At 32.1% G+C, this 15766-nt stretch overlaps 1 protein-coding gene across 1 annotated transcript in view; it reads right to left on the bottom strand.

Annotated features, from left to right (window-relative positions):
- Nucleotides 1-1457: 1457 nt before the first annotated feature.
- Nucleotides 1458-15766, bottom strand: part of LOC123522807 (transformation/transcription domain-associated protein-like) — a 45994-nt gene continuing 31685 nt past the window's right edge. The window contains exon 5 of the mRNA XM_053520670.1: nucleotides 1458-1469. Coding sequence (XP_053376645.1) covers nucleotides 1458-1469 — 12 coding nt within the window. The remainder of the gene's footprint in view (nucleotides 1470-15766) is intronic.

Here is a 15766-nt window from a genome sequence, read left to right as displayed (position 1 = left end):
GTTTCATTTAAAATTGAAAAAAAATCTTCTTTAGAAGGTAATTTTGTTTCTTTGAAGTTTTAAAATGAATCCATGTAATCATATGGATAAACACCTTTTGTTTTTAATAATTCTATATTTTTATCAAATTCTTGAGATAAATATTTAAATTCTGGAATATTTTTTACTAGGTTATCCAATGATTGAGACATAAATTGGAATGAATCAATAAAAACCAAGTCGGAAATCATAAATGCCATATATCTTTCCATATTGTTAGGAATAACATTAATTTCTTTTTTGAATTTTCCTATTTGTTGCATAATAAAATGACCGTCATAACCTCTTAAATTATGAAAAATAACAGGAATTTTGTGTGTTAGTTTAAAATTAATATTACATTCTGAGTGAGCGCTTCCTCTAAATTTTCCTGTTATATGACAATGGTCTCTTACTTTGATTGAATCTTCTATATATTCTTTTTCACAAATATGACAAAACTTTTGTTTTTTTAAATTCACTTTCATCTTTTTTAGACATTCTTAGTTCTTTGTTAAAGTGCTCTTTAAATATTTCTTTACAATATTCCTCTTCCTCAAGCATTTTTTCAATAAACTTATTTGTTACAAACGGACACTAGTGTTTTTGTTGTGAATGAGGGATCCGATACCCAGCTTAGTGGTAACAAGATGGCGGAAGGTAGGCGGGAGCCCACTAATCAGGACCTAATGGACTATATGAAGGATAGACTGACAAACATTGAGAAGAGGTTAGGGGCCATTGAGACCCTTGAACGGAAAGTGACCGACCTTGAGCGTGAGCTTAAGAAGGTGTGGGTGGCGCTTGACGAACGCGTTAAGCGCACGGATGACAAGGTTGATCGTCTCGAAGACAAAGTTGATGCCGCTGACATTGGAGTAGGTCTTCTCGACTCCAAGGTCAACGACTTGGAAACGAAATGACGCCAGCTCAGTGATGACGTGGCTTACCTTAAGTCCCAGTCCATGAGGAATAACCTTATCTTCACCGGCATCGTTGAAGATAACTCGGAAGGCAACGAATCACCGGTGGTCACCGAGAGTAAACTTCGAGCTCATCTTCACGAGAAACTCAAACTTGCTAAGGAGACCGTAGAAGCCATGCGGTTCGAGCGAGTGCATCGCACTCCATCACAGCCGCTGAGAGTAAGGTTCGATCTGTGGTGGCGAAATTCACGTTTTTTAAGGACCGCGAGCTAGTGAGGCGTCAATGGCCGCAGTTACAAAACACAGACTTTAATACCATTATCATACCATTACACAAAAAAGGCTCAATTACCGATGTTAATAATTATCGTGGTATTACCCTTGTGAGTTGTTTGTCTAAATTATTCACAACTGTCCTAAATAAACGTGTTGAAAATGTATGTGAAAACCATAACATTATTTCGGACGCACAATTTGGTTTCCGAAAGGGGCGTTCCACTGTAGATGCCACATTCATTCTCTCATCTTTAATACAAAATTATTTATATAACAATATGCGTTTATATGTGACTTTTGTTGATATGAAAAAGTGCTTTGATTCTATTTATAGAAATGGCTTATGGTTAAAAATGTATAAATCTGGTATACAAGGTAAATTATTAAGAATTGTACGTGATATGTATAGAAAGGTTAAATCATGTGTTAAGTCATTTTCTTCGTATTCTGAATATTTCACTTATGTTGTCGGTCTACGTCAAGGGGAGGTAATGTCTCCATTATTATTTTCTTTATTTGTTGAAGACCTTGAGCTATATCTTCAAAATGATGTAAACAGTGGCTTGCAAATTGATGAAATTATAATGGTATTGTAATTATTTGCCGACGACATGGCCATTATAGGTAAAACGCCAGACGAAATGCAGAATCAATTAGATAATTTATACAATTATTGTAACACATGGGGATTACAGGTAAACACTGAAAAACAAAAAATATGGTATTTAGAAAACGGGGCGGATAATTACACACTGAGCGTTGGACCTATAATGACCATCCATTAGAAGTTGTTAATGATTTCAATTACTTGGGTACTGTCTTCAACTACACAGGTGGATTCAATCTTAACCAGGAACATTTAGTGGGTAAAGCCCTTAAGGCAATGAATGTTTTACTTTGTAAATGTCAAGACTATGACTTAAAACCAAAACTGTTATGTCAATTATTTGACGCATTTGTTGGGTCAATTTTAAATTATGGATGTGAAGTGTGGGGCTACACTAAATCTAAAGAGATAGAGCGTAGAGCGAATTCATCTTAAATTTTGTAAACGATTGTTAAGAGTTAAATTCAACACATGTAATGCTGCTGTCTATGGCGAACTGGGTAGATATCCCCTTTATATTCAACGATATGTCCGCATATTACAATATTGGTCGAAACTTGTGTCAACTGAAAATATTTTGAAAACTATTTATAAACAAGCAGTTGCTGATTGTGACAGTGGGCATCGTAATTGGATATTTAATGTAAAGAATATGTTGAATACTTATGGCTTTGCCCATGTATTTGATGATATAAATACCATAAACATGAAATCATTTGTTCAAGATTTTAAAAGCAGAGTAATCGACACTTTTAGACAAGAATGGTTTAGTTCCATAGATAACAGTTCTGTGCTGACGATGTATAGGCAATTCAAAGCCTCATTTGGTTATGAATGTTACCTTGATATTTTACCAAGAAGCCTCAGATTTTATTTTTGTAGACTACGTATGTCTGTGCATCCATTACGATTACAAACTGGTAGATATAGTGGTAATAGTATACCCAGACACGAACGACATTGTTTAGTTTGTAATACAAATGATTTAGAAGACGAGTATCATTTTATATGTATATGCCCATACTATTCTGATTTAAGACGAAAATATGTCAATAGACTATATCATGTTAGACCATCAGTTTTTAAATATATCCAATTGTTAACTAGTACCAACAGAACCGAACTTATTAATTTGGCTTTATTTGTGAAAGAAGCATTGTGTGCACGTTCTAATGTTCTAAATGTTGAAATTTAAATTTGTTCATCTCCATCGAATATCCATATACAATGTTTATAAAGGTTTATACAATTACTTATTCATTTTCCATTTATATTTGTATAATGTCTTATCCAAACTGTTTATAATTGCACGTTGATACTATTTACGAAATCTGTGTAGTTTCACGTTGATATTATTTATGTAACTTATGTGTTATAGACAATGTACAATGTACAAGTCTTCAATAAAATATCTGTCTGTCTGTCTGTCTGTCTGTCTGTCTTATAAACTGCATTAGGACCTCTATAAATCTGGGTTGGTTTAGTATATTTATCGTCATAACAACAAACAACTTTATAACCGTAACCACAATCTATATGATTTTGATATGGTTCAGTAAATGAAGATTCAGTTGATGGTAAAGCAGTTAAAACTTTCTTAGTTATTGATTCAAAATCAGCATAAATTACAAAAGGTACTGCTAAACCTTTATGATAATTTTTAAATTGTACTTTACTTCCCTCTTTTGGCATTTTTACACCTTGGGTACCATTAATAGCTAAACAATTTGGAATATGTTCATTTAATATTCTTTCTTGAGTAAAATGTTGCAGACAGCTTTTACAAAAGTGTTTTTTTATGTTGATCTTTGGTTTTATTAAACATTAATCTATCAAAGTCTTTTATCCAAACATAATGTTGGACTACAGTGGCTTTAGCCCTCTTACAGTCATCATCAGTTATTTTATCATTAGTAATTAGCAACATGTCACAGTGTTCTTCGTATTGATATTTTGATATGTACAATGGATAAATACCTGTAGGTTCTTCATAACCAAATATATTAAATGATATTTCATTTAAAACTTCTATTTTAGGTATTTGATTTAATGTAACAGGAAACTTTATTCCAGTATAATCAAGATCGTTTATATGTTTTTTTATATTTTGAAACTCTATGAGGGTTTTCTTTAACAGGAAATTTATAAGCTAAATGTCACCATCTAAAACATTCGTTATCATTATTCTTTATATTTATTAATCCTTTCATTGAATTTTGTAATGGTTTTGGTAATTCTAAATAACTTGAAGCAGCTAATGGATTATACTTATATCTATTTATATAATGAGCATCAACTGACTCTATTCTCCAGCCACTTCCTTCTGAAATCCAGTTGCCAATTCTATTTATTATTTCATCAAAAGTTTGGCGTAAAGTTTTTTTTTATTTCATTTGTAATAATTATTTCTAAAGCCTTTGATTGAAAATAAGCTGATTTATATATTGTATCAGTTTTATCTATTTTTACAAAAGTTAATTTTAAAACAACGTTTATTTTTATACCTTTTAAAGTTTTAAGTTCAGATTTAAGTATTTCATAAGAGTCGTTTATAGTTAAATATAATTGATTCTTTGGATCTAGTCTATATGTAATCTTAATTTCAAATTTCTTATAATAATGTTTTGTAGATCTCTCAATTTCCATCTATATATTATATTTAGAAAAAAAATCACTAAGGAAAAAAGGATTAAAAAAATAATAGAATTAATAAAGTTTAAGAAGAACTAAAATATTTAGATTTATATCTTTTTCCGCTGGTTTTTGATATTCCACTTTTAACTTGGTTTTTTCCTTTGCAGCACATTGTTATTAACCCTGAATTAATATTAAGGTCTTTGGATGCTGCGTAAGTGCTTCTATATATTTTTTCTTCATTAGTGTCACAATCGGTTGCAATAACTTTTTTTAGGATTGTTTCGAATATTATTTGTTCTGGGACAATCACATAATCTTTCAGCATTTTCTTCTTCAGTTAATAGACAACCGCAGTTCCATTCAAATAAATTATTTTTTAAAAGATAAGGATCTATAACATTTTGTAATTTATCAATGACATGATTTTTATATTCATCGCTAACTATTTGATTAAGTTTTGATTTAATAACATTTCTTCTTTTAAGAACTTTTTTATATGAATTTTTGTCTGGATTCATTATTTCTCCTAAAGTGCTAGATAATTTTGGCATAATCATTCTATCTATCTTTCTATTAACCATCTATATATAATATACTTATAGAAAAAAATCTTTAAAAACGCACCTAAAGAAATTATATTGATTTGAGAAATTTGTTTATATTATCTATATCTTTTGAATAGGTTTTTGAGGTCATTTTTTCTAAATTGTTATCAACTGTTAAAATTTTAATACCTTCTTGAGATATTCTGTTTAACCATTCTTCGTGTAATTTGTAGTTTTTCTAAATAATCTAAACCAACTCTATTTTTCTTCCGTTCTGTTTCTTTTTTGAAGTCTTTTAAGACATATTTCAGGTCGGTTTTTAACATAAACAAATCGATCAATTGGGTTTTTTCCGTATGGTTTTTATTAATATGATCAGTTAGAAAAGATGTATACTGCCCACTCGGGTCATATATAACACACCGTTGTCGTGATATTGTTTTGTAAAAACGTTACTGTTAGTTAAATAACAACGTTCAAGGACGAAACACCATCAAACTTTTTAGCAAAAGATAAACTTTTTTTATATGACTGTTTAAAGTGGTAGCTGAAAAGAAATAAATATTTGGAAGGTTCGTGACACAAGTTCAAAAGATTATAGAATTAATAATCAGAGTCCATAACAATTTGCCATCGTGAATTGGGTTACTGTATTATATTTTAAAATTAGGATTATATTCTTATCTAAAAACGTACTTTTACCTGATGTCCATATTACCTTCAACTGATATAAATTTTTTCTCAATTTATAGAAATACTATAGTAATAATCTATAATAATCTTTAATAACCTTTAATAACCCTTAAATACAACTCTTCTTCTTTTTTAACTTTTAATCCGTAAGTTTTAAATTCCATCAATACATTCAAAAGGCATTGAATAATTTTTCTTCCTGCATTCTAAATAGTAATTGTAAAATTATCCTTAATAACCTTTTTCTCTTTTCTTTATTTACTTTTCCAATTCGGGCTTTGTTATTAGTTTTTTTAATTTGTGATGATGTTGCTTTTTAAAATAAATTTTCCTTGTCGTCATTTTTAGTCTATTAGTAAATATGGTAATTACTGATGGAACAGCGCCATAACTGCTATAAATATAGAATACTGGAACAAGTGCTAATTGCAGCTGAGGCCAACCAAAGATACCTGCTGTAATAAATAACCCAGTACTTACTCTCCCACACAATTTATAAACTTTTTTCTGAAGCAGGCAGCTATTTACTTAAGTGAATAATTAATTGATCTATTGTTTCTATCCATTATTATGAGAAATTAGATATTATTACTCAGTTTTTAAATAATTAATATAATATATTTCCAATTTTTAAATTTCTACCAATTCACTAAACTGAACCCAACTATTAAATTTTTCATTGCTAACCTTTCCAATTTACTAATCTTGTTTTTTCTTATAGTCTCGTCCTGATAACTCTTTCTTACTAAAAACTTCATGTGTAGTAGGTATAAAGTTCTTGTTCATAAAATGAACCTTGAATTATTTTCATCATTTAAATCTTTAATATGTATTCTGGGATTTGTATTATGAATTTTATAAAATTATCAATATTTCCCTCTGTCAGTTTGGTGTATATCTTTTTCAAAATGTCTTTTAAGTTTGCTTAAGCGACTCGATCACCAATTATGAAATTTTCTTTTACTCTTTGAATATCTTTAAATTATCCCCATAAAATAGTTAAAGTAAACTGTACCTTTATTTTAAGTTTTTACTAGCTTCGTTGGTGTCATTTTATTCTAGAGTGTTTTGTTTTTATATTATATTTATCAACCATATCCCTGCAAATTATCCTAAATAAGTATGAATAAGTATTATTTGCTGTAAAATATTTCCACATTATTCTTTTAACTTCTATTAAATCTTCAATCACTACAGCTTCCTTCATTAAATGAATGTACATGTTAATTTTATTTTATTAAAAAAAAATTCATATTTTATTATAAATTCTTTTCTTCATCTACCCCATAAATTTGTTGGAATCCTTGCAGTCTTCGGGGACTTTCGTCCCTGACTTCCTACCTTCTGAAAATATTTATTAATGCTTCATAACCATTCTCCAGTTTTAATTTCTTTAATGGAATAACCCAAGCAAATTTACTAATATATCAATAACGTTAACAATTACTTTACCACCTTTATTATAATTTGAAAAAGCTTGCATGTCAACTAATCTCACTGACCAGTATCATCAATGTCATTAATCTATCAATCTTCGATTCCTAAATTTTCTTTTAAATTGGTTTGTGTAATTCTTCTGCTAAATTCATCGCTCCAGCGGTAAGTTTGTACAGATATTTCGGGGGTATACTCTACCCCCTTTTCCGTTTTTTTTTTTGCTTTCGTTTTTGTCTGGCGTAAGCCATAGGGAACTGTTTGTTCATGTCAGACCAAGTTTGTAGTTCGTTTTAATTGCAGGTTTTACAACTATAATGCTTTTGCATTCTTTTCTCAAATGTTTTTGATTTATGTTATTTAAATTGAAGCTTACCCTTTTTTTCCAACACCCACTGTCATAGCAAAAGTCCATGTCCATAATACTGCAATCCAGTTTCCGTTGACAGGAGTCCATTATCTAAAGGATTTCCTGCCCACAATAGTTATATCCTGGAAGTGTAAACCTTTCTTAGGAATAAAGGTAACATTGCTTTATAATATCTAAATTATCTGCTGTGATAGTACTTAAACAAACTTTGATTTCATTTTTCACAAGACGAACAGGAGCCCAATTTCAATTTTTCTCAAAACCTCGTTTTTTGCTTAACATAGTGAGGATTTAGATATCATTAAATTTCTTTCTTTCAAACAATAATTTTATTTTGTAAACTCATATAATTATATGTGTATAAAATCTTTAGTTGGTTTGAAATCTTGTGGTGTTTAATTTCCGCATTGGTCAGTCCCGGACCAACGACTAAAGGTTACATTAGGTTAAACTTTTTTGGTTTGCGGTATTTATACACTCCTCCTCGGTGATGTGAACAAAAGGTAAATCACAGTGAGCATGAGATCACCAGATACACGATTTAAGTGTTTATGACAGAGTTCCGCTCAAGACCGGTGGTTATAGTGAATGCACATTACATACCTTTCATAAGCTTTCAATCAAACCGGGATCGCTATTAATTTTCTTGTTTCATTCTTTGCTTCCAAAGATCTTTTTTACAGATTTTATTATTTAATACAATAGCCGCCGTTTCTTTTTGCCACGCCGTATTTCAACTTCACCCATATTTATACGCGCTTTACCAAAATGAAAATTGCCTAAAATTGTTACATTAACCCACCTTTTTAAAGTTAGTATGTTTTGATATGATATCATTACTAGTTTTTTGTTAATCATACGAGAAAATTACATTTGCCATGCAAAATAATTTTGCATGGCAAAAAAATTCATGATTTTGGCCTTGGCAAAATTGCCATGCAATGTCATTTCATTTTTCCTTAAAAATGAATTTTAACTATTTCCAAACGAATGTATGGTAGAAATAGTTGTTCATATCGATAACTCAGGTTTTTCTTTATTTGCCATGGCAAAAACGGCCATGGCAAAGGTCTGCCATGCAAATATTACCATGGTAGTATGTTTGCCATTCAATAAATTTATTTTCTCAAATATTTTAAAGAAGTTTGATAATTAGTGATTATGAAATACAATACTTGACAGGAACAGAGAAGATTTTAGATTTCTTGTGTGGGCACATTAAATCAGCAAGCACAAATCTTGCTACATAGATGTTTTCACCATTACTGGATAAATGCTGATTGATTTTCAGTGGCAAGAAGTATTTTTTACTTCCGTTTGGGAAGGAATAAATATCAATTGAATGAAATGTAATTGTAATATCATTTAAACGTAATCATAGGACATATATTTTTTTCGCTTAGAACAATACATATATTTCTCGAATTACTATATAAAAAGTAAGTTTCTTCATTTTCGTTTAATAATATGAAATACGATATGAATTCTTATCACAGTATCCTAATCTTTGATGTTATATGTGACTCGAGGATTTTTTTAGGCTTGGATCATCAAGCCGCGCATGAAAAGAGAAGATCCGAATAGAAAGTTAGCGCTTTAAAAGTGTTCTTCAATCTTTAAATCTAACTTTTAATTGCGAACATTGAGGTATTAAGCTTTTCTTCCTGGAAATGATAGTGAATACTCAATTTATACATAACGAAAAGAAAAAATTTGTATCAGATAGTTTGTGCAACCATATGCTATTACTAAATGAGCAATTTTGCAATACCCGTAGAAAGTCACCCCCGGCTTAAATGGATCGTTCGTGTCGCCGTCAGTGACCCCGCATTATAATTACGTCACTGTCGTACATTTAAATACAGGGATACCTATCGAATGCAAGAAAGCTACATTTGTTCGAAGTTTAACGTGTCAGGCAAAGCGAATTTTAAGGCATCGGTGCAAATTAGTGTATTTATATGAAATTAGTATTAAATGACAGTACTTAAACATAGAGACTATTTTTGCGAGAGATAGAGCTCTTAAATTGTTGTCCTTTAGAGGGCAAGGAAACCTCTAGTTTACAAATCGAGCTATGTCCCACCCGTTCTGCTGGGAATCATTATTATTTAATTGGTTTTAGGCATGACCAAGTTTATTATTATTATTATCATCATTATTAATTTATTATCATCCTCATCACATCATCATTATTATCATCCATCATCATGAATAAACACGTTCAACGGCGCTTCACTAAAGAAACGCGCCCACACATGGCCGAGAAATTTGAGATATTAACCTTTTGAGTTTAGCAAGTTATTAAAAGGGCGTCGACATTTTTCAAATATTCTCTAATATTTGCATGCTTCATGTGATTTTCTTAACAGTGCACCGTTATGACATACGCTTGGCGTAAATGAATCTGACGTACGACCAGTATGAGTTTTTGATAATAATAAACAGTTTCAGTCTTCTTTGTTTAATATGGAAATAAATCGGGCTTGTTAGAATGTGCTATATAAACGATTGTGAAGTCATATAATGACCGATATTTAATTTAACAAGTATCAGAACAAAGTGTATTTAACGTCAATTTATAGAATAAAATATGATTTTCCACAAAGCCAGAGGTCCTCATCTATATGTTTTTTTCACTGAGAACTGAACGTATCCTGCATTTAACATATGGCCCACAAAACATACGCTAACTTACATTAGCACTATTTGCATTCGCACTAGCGTTTAAGTGTCGCAAAGTACAGTTAAACGTCGCAAGCAAGAAATTAAATTAGCATTCCACCGTTAGCAACGTTTTGCCGCAAAATCATTTGCCACTAGAAATTGCCCTTTGACAGTAAATGTTGCAAGAATTTGTACACAGATCTCTCGTAATATGTAAACTTTTAAATGTCGACAATGCCTACTAAAACTAAAGACACGATTTATAATCAATTATGTCATAGCTTGGCTCTCAATAGTAAAATAAATGAGTTATTAGCTGTAGCCAGTGAAGTTATAACATTCATACATTTATACTATCTGAAGACAGCAGTCTTACCATATATAATATCTAAAATATTACATCCTTTGTACAATATTGAAAGACGAGACCTGCCACCCTGCCTTATAGTTGGCTTTGTTGTAGGTCACTCAAGAAAAAGGTGAAATTATTTTGAAATAGGAGAGTGTTTGTGACAGATGATGTTAAAAGTTACACTTAAAATGATACGGAGGAAATGACAGCATTTGAGGCTGTGGTAGGATGGGGTAAAGGTGGAAAGGAATGACTGAATAATGATAATAATGTCATTATTAATAATGATACAGGAATCTAAAATATAAGTAAAGAAATAATTTAAAGGAAACAAAATAGATTTGTGGGTGATGTAGATGACTAGGGATCAATTTGGAAATGTAGAAATGATAATTGGATCCAAGAGGTAATGCCAAGAAACTAAAGATGTGCAAAATATCAAGGCAACCCTTGCTCGGTATTTGAAATAGTGCAATGAGGACAACACATGAACTTCACTGATAGTCGTCTTATGAAATTTACGTAAATTTTTTTATTTTCAACACAGAAGAAGAACCCAGATCAACTTGGCAGGAAATCATATCGTTTTCCACATACCCTCCGCTTTCACTGGACCAGAATACCTTCAGACAGATTAAAGTCTTATTTGTGCAAAGGCACAGGCGTTTTCAAGATCCGGTGCATTTACACTTCTTATTCTTGGCATATCAATCAGTTTGCCAATTGGTTGTCTATCAACATATTCGAGTGTGATCCCTCGTGGCAAGAACTTTCGATAACGCAAATATCATATATTTTCAGTAGATAAAGTGTAAAGGATCGAGACGTTGATTTCGTGCGTTCGAATTAACATGTTCTAGTGCTGGCGTTAATAATGGTCATGCCTCTTCTGTATGGGATGATGTGCGATTGAACTAAGATGTCTTGCGCGCAAATATAATGTCATATTGTCGAGAAGATGTCGAACACTCGTATTAAAATATCATACAGCCGCGTGACTGAAATTAATTTGTCAACCCGAGGCAGAATGTCAACCGAGGCGAATGCCGCGTGGTGACATTCTGTTTTCGAGGTTGACAATAACCATGTCACATACGCTGCCATATATAGTATCTGGTTTTATTATAACCCAAACAAACTTTTAGTACAAGATGTTTTAAAATGTTTTAATTAATTTAATTACAGTTTATCTTTAGCGCGGTTATTGCCTGTGTACACACTAAATATTGACGTCACAACTATAATTATGTGTACAAAGAGAGCAATCATTTGGCTAAACGATGAGTTATATATCGGATATTCGTACAATATGTGCTTCCGTGAAGTAGCCCGAAAGAAGTTCCTGATAAATAGATCCTCGATTTCCGTTTTACGCACATTTGCGCGTAATCAGGCCAAATGGGCATTCAGTTTGTGAAATGAATTTTACATAAATAGTACAACTTTTCATGCTAGTATGCATGGATTTCGAGTTGTTTACTTGAAAGTAGAAGTGGCTTTATCCTGCGACCGCTTTCCCTTGAGATGCGCGAAATGAGGGTACCTGACTTCAGTTGACTTGCATTTCACTGCATACTACAGGTATTCAACATCCCTTTTCTTTCGGGGCCGCTAGCAAATGTAATGGATATGTTTGTGGAAAATTGGTCTACGGTCAGATTGAACATCTAACCACTGTAACAAAATTGTCACAAGTTAGCTGAATTTATAGTAACAAAGAGCAATTCTTTTATTGGTTATAAAGCCAGAAGCAGTTAATTGCCCTATATGAGATTCTAAATAGCAGTGCGGTCACAGACCTAACGTCACCTTTCGCTTAGTCACGTTTATAAAGGATTGAAAGTTTTCGATAGTCAAAATATTTTTCTCGGGTAATGGAATTTTATCATTGTAAACAAAAAATAGGTATAATACAAGATGTTCACATCTCGAAATGAGACATAAGGAATGCCAGCGAAAGTAAAATGTCTCGCGCCTCGAGTAAAATGTCATGCCTCGAGAAAGATGTCGTGCCCTTGATCAGATATCATGCGCTGGAGATGTACAACGCATGAATACGTTTTTCCTTTAAACCGAGAGTTATAATGGCCTAGATCGATCCAACGTATGTTTTCACAACTGGAAGTCTTGCATCAACCAAAATTTGGTATAGATGATTTTACCCAAGTAATTGGTAACTATGCTACGGCGGAGTTTTGATTTTAACGGGCATGCGCTCTTTACGTGTGCAAAAGAACTCTCATCCATATAGAAAACCTACATAAAATTATCATCATCATACAATTGTTTTGTCAATATAAAGATCATTTCTTTCAATAATGTATCATACAGTATCTTTGATTAAAGACATTTGTGTTAATTAAACATATCTTACTTGCAAAGTCTGCTTTATTCTTATTTTCGTCAGAAAAGAACAAACATTTCCAGTTTTTTTCCACACATCATACAAATATAAATCTTGTTCCTTAGCGTTAAAAAGTTCATATTTTTTTCATAATATCTATTTTTTACCACAGCATTAAATTAGTTGTTATATACCCTTTTTACCGCCTTGAATGACATGTCGCGGCTCTAAGTCACTAGTTGCTATTTAAAGTGATATCAGGATAAATATATCACGTGGCGGAAGCTGATTTGTGAATAAAAAAATAAACATTCACGTATATCTAGTATCATAAAATCTAATAAGAATATATGTAGGCTATAAATTGGAACTTAATGGGCATTTCCTTTTAAAATGATGAAAGTGGTAGTTACAAAAATCCTAAATTCCTAAGATATGAATCAACTCAAGACTATTACTTACACACTGAAGGAAAATGCTATATAAAATTCTATTTCTTTTTTATGTTTTCATGCTGGGATCATTTTCATATCGAAAATGTACCGCGCAAAAGAAGTCATTAATCCGTGATTTAGAATAATGTGATAACTTGAATTCCGCAAAAATAGAAACAGATAAAGAATGTAATTTGTAAAACTACCCCTCCGTCCCCGCTAGCCCGCTCCCTTTCTACAATGTTACCGTTGCTTGACCATTTTCGGGCCACATTTATAATGTCAAATTAAAAAACTTTTCAGAAATTCGAAGAAACAACAGAAATAAAAATAACTTTTTTTTTAAAGATGATTAATTGTTATTTTTTGAATACTGAATGAATTGATCCCCATGGAGTATTTATTGGATATAAAACCATAGGCCGCACTTTGTTAACTGAACATATTATTTTCAATTCGACATTAACTACAATGTATTGTAACTGCGACACTTTGGTAGTTTTGAGAATCACACAAGAAGTGAAAAACACGGACTTTCCGTGCGGAAAGTACGGAATACAGCTTTAATCCTACATTACTACGACGGACGAACAGATGTTGTCTTTTTGTCATAAGTTTCAGATTTTTGTCACTTTCTATCAAAACAGTTTTTATTTGCAGTTATTATACCCATAATAAATATTTTTATAACACTTTTCCTCCAATTTACGCTAATATTTAAGCCAAAAATGGCAAAGTTCACGCAAATGTCCCCGACGGCGTTCCCCTCGAAAGACAATGTTTTCATATTCGATAGACAATAGTTTTCAAGTACTTATTAAAGAATTGATAGTTTGGTAACTTACTTTTAACGCTTCTTATACAATAAAATGAAATTAATGTGTTTTTTCCGAAACAGATTAGCATTATACAGTCCCTATAGCAAGTCGCAGATCATACAGGACGGACCAAACTTACCTAAGCTATTTATTTCCATAGAAATAAATTGATATTTACCAAAGTGTTTGCTTAGAGCCTTAGTTGATGTAAAATCCTTTTATGTAGAAAAATAAGGTGTATTTTCGTGCATTTTTTCTTTTTTACATCATGGCACCTATGGTCGAGCCAGAACGACCCTTAGGTTTGCTTGGGAGAAAAATTGCCTAAGCGCTATACTTTTTAAATAGTTCCATAGTAGTTCTACAAATGCATGTAACTTTTATTAAGATACCTTAAAATACTTGACAATAAAAAAAGGAATACATTAACAACATCTGACCTAAATTACACTCGACATTGACAATTCTTGTCGAGTGTCGTTGAGCCCGTTAAAGTGGTATTAAATGCGCATCTAATACTGCACATAGTGTGTTTTCGTGAGTCTGTTCTATAAAAGCAATTTTCGGTTGCTGTGCAATAGATGTTTAAATTAATGATAATGCCGACAAATTAGTATTTGAAGATGATCTTTAAAAATAAAGAATCGACAGATAAAATAAAAAGATATAATTTTTTCAATCTTTCTGCGCATTGATTCTCCTCTTACCTGAAAATGGAAATTCTGAAGTAGAAGGGAAGCAACTCCTGCTTGCAGTTTGGCGTTTTTAAAAAGACCTGTCCCGCCAAAATAAGAAAAGTCATATCTCAAACTTATTATTTTGTACTGGTAACAGTAAAGAGTTTGTATGTTGGAAAAGCTATAATTTCCTCCACCCTTTTTACATACACACTATTTAGCTTGATTTTTAACTTGAAAAAATGCATATATTCCACTTTAAACTTTGAATCCTTCAATCTTGAATCCCGTTGTCGTGTTCGCATTGAATGTCGTGTCGTGGTTTATTGTTGTGTATCGTTGTACATTTTACGTGTGTCCCGGGTTTATGCCCGTGGTCGCGTTTTCAGGACAACACACAATCAATGTTTAAAATATCGTGTGTTCTTGTACCTTGTGTCGAACCGTCACGTTGAATTCATGGGGTCGTGTCGTGTGCCGCGTTGATAATGCGTGTGTCGCCCTCAATAAAATTACTTCGAATGCGACAATTCCGCAACCTTATTGCGCAAGATTAATGTCGATGTCGTTGTTCATTGTCGTGTGTCGCAACACTCATTTTACTGTAACATTATTTTGCCCAAACCCTAGCGCGACAATGAGAGATTCAAATGTTAAAAACGCGGTGCCGTTGTAACATTGTTGTTCCGTGTGTCGCGTTGCAATTTCGTGTGTCCGTTTCGTGTGTCGAGTTGATGTAGTGTGTCGCCCTTTGATGTGCATTAACCGTATTCCGTAATACAGCGATAGAAACTTATATAATATTGCATGTGCAGGTACGTGTGGTCCAAACCTTTACCGCCTTGATATAATTCGAACTACGTCTTACCGATTATTTATATACTATCGCCCCATAAATATAAGAGATTACACATATAATACAATTTCAACAATATTGAATACCCAATATCCAAGTAAACACATATAAA

The sequence above is a fragment of the Mercenaria mercenaria genome, chromosome 12, assembly GCF_021730395.1.
Source record: "Mercenaria mercenaria strain notata chromosome 12, MADL_Memer_1, whole genome shotgun sequence".
Classification (NCBI taxonomy): Eukaryota; Metazoa; Mollusca; class Bivalvia; order Venerida; family Veneridae; genus Mercenaria; species Mercenaria mercenaria.
The sequence above is the reverse complement of the archived record's forward strand: the minus strand, read 5'-3'. Positions and strand labels throughout refer to the sequence as shown.